Raw genomic sequence first — 6,791 nt, forward strand, 5'->3', positions numbered from 1 at the left:
ACTAAAACACGAAGCTTCTGTAAGTCGTGATAAACTCCCAAAATAAAAATTTAAACTTGAATAAATATATTTAAGACAGAGGTATTTATTTTGTAATTTTATTTATATTATCTGGGCCAATATGTAATTTCAGAAATGATAAAAAAATTTATTTATATTATCACAAAATTTGAGAGATCTATGAATTTAAAATTTTAGATTTATAAACTTAAATCTTGAATTTTTGTTTTGTCTTATTGTTGAAAGGTGTCTTTTAGGTTAAATTTGTGCTTAAGAGGTTATTGGGAGTATAGTTTTGAAACTCGGTCCGGCCTGGCGGGTTGATTCGGAGCTGGAACAAAGCCGAGTTGAAGAAAAAATAAGGGAAGGAAAAGCCCGGTGTGACCGGCTGATCCGGTTGACCCAGCAAGACCCGATCAAAAACCCGGTTGCAACCTGTTGACTTTTATTTTTTTTTTTATTAAAACGACTTCGTTTTGATTTTTAAAAAAACTAATTGACCCGGATAATCTAATGACCCGGTCAAAACCTAAAATCCGAATCTTAGATTTGACCGATGTAAAAACTATAATCGGGAGTGTTTTCATATATTTTTATGTGAAAAACAAGCCCAAAACATAATTTTACATGGTTATTAACAACTTTAATCGGAGTTCAAATCGTTTTCCATAAATTGGTGAGGCCCACTATATAAAAGGAGTTGCACAATCAATATCCATTTAAACGACGCATCAACACTATTTGTTCTAGGCCGAGGTCTGATCTCCCCTATCTATTTTTTTTTATTCCTTTCTATTTTTAAAAAAGTATAGTTTTTGTAAAATATATTTTACATATATAATTTATTAGAAATCTTCTTTATGTATGAATATTGAAGAAAATCAATTAATAAAAATAGATTATAGTTTATTTTATATACTTTTTGAAAATTAAATCAATTAAAAAAAATTTAATTAACCAGAGTAACTTGTATCTATTTGATAGGATGTTTTTTCTCTCTAAATTTACATAAAACTAAATAAGAAAATCTTTCACTAACTTAATGATTATTTGCTTAAAACATATTATATAAAGACAAAACAATATAAACGTAAAAAGGAATTTTATGTTTAGAACCATAATATATCAATAATTAATGTTTTAATATTTTATTTTAAATTTATGTTTAAAACCATAATGGATTTTTATTTACAAAACAATGCTTGCTATTTACAAAACATCCAGATATTGAATTAATATGCTAAATCAAATTTAATAACAATAATAAAAATCTATTATAATCTAAACTTCTTTTTATACTTAAAAAAAATTGATTTAACCCTCTTCATATAAAGCAATATAATTTCCTGCAATTGGGTTTGAAATGGGAGGCTACTGTTGGTTTTTTTTTTTTTTTTTTGCTGTGGGTATTCGGATCTGTACATTTCAATTAATTATTTAGAATTTTAAAATTAATAATTAAATAAATTTTTAATAGCCCTAAAACTTATAATTTTTAAAAAATAAATTTAAAATTTAAACAATTAACCTAAAACTTGATTGGTTGAAAAATGCCTTTCATGATCAGGATTTGTAGCTTTTGTTTGTCTTATGAAGATAGGATGGTGCTTTTAGGTGTCGCTGCATTGTGGAGGGTCAGGTTCAATGAATGTTAAATTAATCATAATTGAAACACTTAATTATTCACACATTTTAGTAATTTAACAGTTAGATTTTCAAGTACTTTTCTTTAATTAAAATCTGTTTCTTTGAATTTTATTTTTATTTTTTTCCTCGTGGTTGTCCCTATAACTTTTTATTTTCATATATTAAAGAATCGGAATATATATAAAAAAAAGAAAAAGATAATTTATAAATTGTTTATATATATAGCTACTGCTATCCTATGATCATCCTTGGCAGCATTACAGGAAATATATTACAGACATTTCTTATCAACCATAGCCATTATTATTTTATTATTATCCATTTTCCCAACTTTATACACTCCACTACGGTCCACAATCACCTTGTTATCAATGTAACCATCATGGAACCATTTTTTTTTTTTTAGATTTCTTTCTTTTTTTATATGCACATGTGTAAGAGGGATCCATTTTTATTTTTATTTTATTTTTTAAATAAATGATGAAATATTATTAGTTAATATTTAGATCCACTTACACATAAATAAGCTATATGCCATCTCCATTTTATAACCTTGGTGTTCCACATCCATTTTAGTATTCTCTATTAAATAATAATAATAATAAATAAATAAAACAATAATAACAATAGATTCAATATCCTAGGATTGTTCCGTCCTAATATATATATTCCTTGTAGAAAACTCAGTCAATGGCCATAGAGGTTGTTGCTAAATTGGATAGATTCACACGTTTTTTAATGTCATCCTGATTTTAAAATTGAAATTCAAGTTTTTTTATCTTAAAAAATTGTTTTTAAATTTATTTTCATTTAAAAATACCTAAACAACACTAAACTTAAACAAACTCATTTCTATCCCAAAAAAAACTTTTAATATCTCTAAAAAAATGAAATTAAACAAATTCAAAACAACTTTAAAAATTCTAATTTACCTTTTTTAGCATGATTAGAAGGCAACATCACCTCCATTAAACTTTCATCAAACAGATAAATTCATTGACACCAAGATTAACTTTTTTGGTAACTAGAATATCGTCATCCAAACACTTTTCTTCTTGTCTTTCAACTTTTAAGACTGAAACATAAACAATTTTTTTTCATTTAAAAATACGTAAACAACACTCTAGAGACTTAAACAAACTCATTTCTAACCCCAAAAAACTTTTAATCTCTCTTAAAAAAAATGAAATTAAACAAATTCAAAACAACTTTAAAAATTCTAGTTTACTTTTTCTAACATAATTAGAAAACAACATCACTTTCATTAAACTTTCATCGAACAGATAAATTCATTAATACCAAGATCAGTCTTTTTTATAGTTAGAATATCATCATCCAAGGACTTTCTCTCTTGCCTTTCAACTTCTAATTCTGAAACATAAAAAAAATTGGATTGAAATATAAAATGCTAAAACAACATGGACCAAAACAATAGATAAACTAAAACTTTAGGGATTAAATTGTTATTTTTCATGCCAATATCCCAATGGGGTCTATTTTATTTGTTTTGTTAAAGTTGGTCCTTCTATTTTTAATTTCTTTTTTAAGAATTAATAAAGTTTTATTCTATAATATCAATCTTTAATTTATCATTGGAATATCAATGGTATTTTGTATATGCAAGAGAATGCAACTTTTAAAAAATAGTAATATATAAAATCATGCTATTATAACTTTTGAGGATGCAATTGTAAATAAAAAAAGTTTGATGATTAAAACAAAAAATCAATGCTCTAATGAACAGTGCTTTTTCCAATTATTTTAATTTAGACCTTGTTTTTTTTTGTGTTTTAAAAGTGCTTTTCTAAAAAATTAAAAAAAAAATTATTTTTTTCTTTGCTTCAAATTAATATTTTTTTTTGTGTTTTTAGATCATTTTAATACGTTAATTTTTTGATATATTTTTAAGTGAAAAACACTTTAAAAAATAACCGTAATCACATTTTTAAACATGCTCTAAATCCGGTAATATATATGATATTGTATCCAGGAATGTTTTGATTAATATTACTATTTAAGAGCATTTCTAATAATTTAGTAAAACATCATATATTTACACAACATCCAAAACGCTGTCCGTTTTAGTAAAAGAACGTACGAACCTAACGAAGCAGGTTTTGTTTCCCTCTCTTATCATCAAACTCAGATGTTTTCCTGTTCTCTTGTCCGTTTCCCAGTTAACGGCCCTATTTCTATGCCCCAAGTTTTTGAATCTTATAAACAATCACAGCCCCCCCATCTCTCTCTCTCTCTCTCTCTCTCTCTCTCTGCCTCTGTCAGTATAGGGAAATCCGGAAATGAAGGCAAGCTCAAATCTTCTTCATCACAATTCCAAATCCTGTGTGTGTGTGTGTGGATAGATAGATTTCTTTTGTTTAAACCACAAACCCCATAAAACTTTACTCTTTTTTTTTGCAGGGATCAAATGGTTTCTGTAATGTTCTCTCTATCCAACTTCTCTTCATTGCACTTTGTCTATTCATTGCCAGTTCTTCCAGTCTCAAGGTCTTGATTTCTTTAGCAACCCAAGTTACTATTATTAGCATCTTTCATTGAACAAGAAAAGAAACTCATGTTTCCTTCATGTTTTTTACTTCAAATTCTATGATCAATGAAACAGATGGGAGAGACATGTTCATCTAACAGCAGCTGTGATGCCGGATTAAGTTGTCAAAGTTGTTCTGCTAACGGAAATACCCGACAGAGATGCACCAAGATCCAGCCATTGATTCCAACATCAAAAGTTGGTTCTTTCTTTCTTTCTTTCTTTCTTTGGTGTTTGATTGCTACACTATATAGTTTTGGGATTTTTCAATGTTTTGATTAGAAAAGAATTGCATTTGGTTAGGTCAAGGGTCTGGCATTCAATAAGTATTCATGGTTAACAACACACAACTCTTATGCTCTTATGGATGCTCAATCAGATACTGGTTCACCTCTGTTCTCTCCTAGAAATCAAGAAGACACGGTTACTAGACAGCTTAAGGTAAGAGACTCGGTCTCTGCATTTGGTTTTTAACATTTTTAATTCACTGAAAAGCAAAAAAAACACTTCTCTTTTGACTTTTTAGGTCAGTTTGCTTTTTTCTTACTCGGGTATGAGGTCGCATATTGATATATGTGTCATATTTAGGTGCAAAGAGGGCATGTGTTAGTTTTGTACGGAAAGTGGTTTGGTATTTAAGAATCAAAATAAAGGCAAGCATTATTGACAATTGCTGCATTGCATTGCCTAGTTGGCCTGTCTATGATTATTGTCCTTTGCTTGAAAATTAAGCGTCGAGGCTGTGGTGTTGTTTTGGCGTCTTGGACTAAAATAATAAGCGTTCCAGCTAACTAAAGTAACAAGCTAATGCTTAACTAAGCTAAATTTGATCTTAACACTTCTTCTTTTTTTCCCTTTTAAAGCTCATATAATTGGCATTATTTTTCGGCTAAGAATGGTACTTTCTTGTAGAATGGGGTTCGGGGACTCATGCTAGACATGTATGATTTCATGAATGATATCTGGTTATGTCACTCCATTGGTGGTACATGTTACAACTACACAGCATTTGTAAGTTAATCCTTCCATGTTGCTTAACTTTCACTGGCATCCATTTAATGCTTTAAAAAGAGTTTGTCACTATTTTTAAATTGACTGTGCACCAACTATGATTATCTCCAGCAACCTGCAATCAAGGTGTTGAAAGAGATAGAAACCTTTTTGGCAGCAAATCCATCAGAGGTTGTCACTATTTTTATTGAGGATTATGTGACATCCCGACAAGGCTTGACAAAGCTTTTTAATGCTTCTGGCCTAAGAACATATTGGTTTCCTGTATCTAAGATGCCTAAAAAGGGTGAAGATTGGCCAACAGTTGATGATATGGTCAAGCAGAATCAGCGTTTAGTGGTCTTCACTTCCAAATCAAATAAAGAGGCTACTGAAGGAATTGCCTACAATTGGAAATATGTAGTAGAAAATCAATGTAAGCTCGTGTTCATTACCTGTGATCAAAATGTATCACCATTAACTATTCAGTTAGGATAGGTAAGAGATCGTTAAATCATTTGATGGCGACTTTAACGCAGATGGAGATGATGGGATGAAAGCAGGTCTATGTCCAAATCGAGCTGAATCATCTCCAATGAACACAAAAACGGCATCCTTGGTTCTTCAAAATTACTTTCCAACTACTCCAAACGTAACAGGAGTTTGCTTGGACAATTCAGCTCCATTAATTAGCATGACCAACACTTGCTATGAAGCATCTGGCAAACGGTGGCCCAACTTCATTGCTGTTGATTTTTATCAGGTATTTTGTTGATTTGCATTCAATAGATTATCACAACAGAAGAGATATACTTAATCGAACTTGCAGCAATTCTTAATCATAAGAAACAGAATTGCAAAGTAGTTTTCCTATTGATGTGTTTGATTTGTTGTTCCAGAGGAGTGATGGTGGGGGAGCCCCAGAAGCTGTGGATGAAGCAAATGGACACCTTACTTGTGGATGTGACAATATTGCCTTTTGCAGGGTATGTTACCACTCCTATTTGCTTCAATTATCATTTAGGGTTAGCTTGTCCATCATATTTCTTATCAATTGCCCATCTGCGTGTCATGCTTTTGCATGTAGATTTTCAAGAATAGGTTCATCACCAAATCAAGCAGGGCTACACAAGTTTGGAAGTGACACACAAACGACATGGTTTATAATTTTTCAAGCATCCATGATTAACTTCCAATATCTCCAATAATGAGTCATTCATGTGCAGGCAAATGCTACATTTGGTACATGTGATGTTCCACTAGCTGCACCCCCTCCACCTGCTGCTGCTGCTGCTGCTGGAGGAGGAGGAAACTCACGAGTTCCTAGTGTCACTCCCTCCAACGTTGCTTCTTTGGATAGCAAACCGGTTCAACTATGGTGGTTGATTGGGACAATCTTGATGATGACACTTCTATTACGATCGTAATTATGCTGATTTGCTCATTTACACGAAACTTTTTAAACCTTTCAGAAATATTGTTTTATGGATGAGTTTTGCCATACTCGTGTCCTCGTATCGATGGTTGCTGTCTATAAGATAATGGTATACATCGTACACACATTATTATTTGATGATTTATGTGCTTTGATTTGTAAGCGCATGACAAA

At 30.6% G+C, this 6,791-nt stretch overlaps 1 protein-coding gene across 3 annotated transcripts; it reads left to right on the forward strand.

Moving 5' to 3' along the window:
- Positions 1-3,737: 3,737 nt before the first annotated feature.
- On the forward strand, positions 3,738-6,791 carry LOC7462605 (PI-PLC X domain-containing protein At5g67130). 3 transcript variants are annotated; one of them, XM_024605025.2, is made up of 10 exons: positions 3,784-3,950; positions 4,066-4,152; positions 4,268-4,390; positions 4,496-4,633; positions 5,105-5,203; positions 5,315-5,618; positions 5,722-5,945; positions 6,082-6,168; positions 6,270-6,322; positions 6,409-6,791. In XM_024605025.2, the coding sequence occupies exons 1-10, from the start codon at positions 3,945-3,947 to the stop codon at positions 6,443-6,445; spliced, it is 1,158 nt and encodes a 385-aa protein (XP_024460793.2). In that variant the 5' UTR covers positions 3,784-3,944; the 3' UTR covers positions 6,446-6,791. The 3 variants fall into 3 exon arrangements, with proteins under 3 accessions (XP_024460792.2, XP_024460793.2, XP_024460794.2); XM_024605026.2 differs by having other exon boundaries at positions 3,786-3,950; positions 6,270-6,341; positions 6,409-6,554; XM_024605024.2 differs by lacking the exon at positions 6,270-6,322 and having other exon boundaries at positions 3,738-3,950.

The sequence above is a fragment of the Populus trichocarpa genome, chromosome 7 (genome assembly GCF_000002775.5).
Source record: "Populus trichocarpa isolate Nisqually-1 chromosome 7, P.trichocarpa_v4.1, whole genome shotgun sequence".
NCBI lineage: Eukaryota > Viridiplantae > Streptophyta > Magnoliopsida > Malpighiales > Salicaceae > Populus > Populus trichocarpa.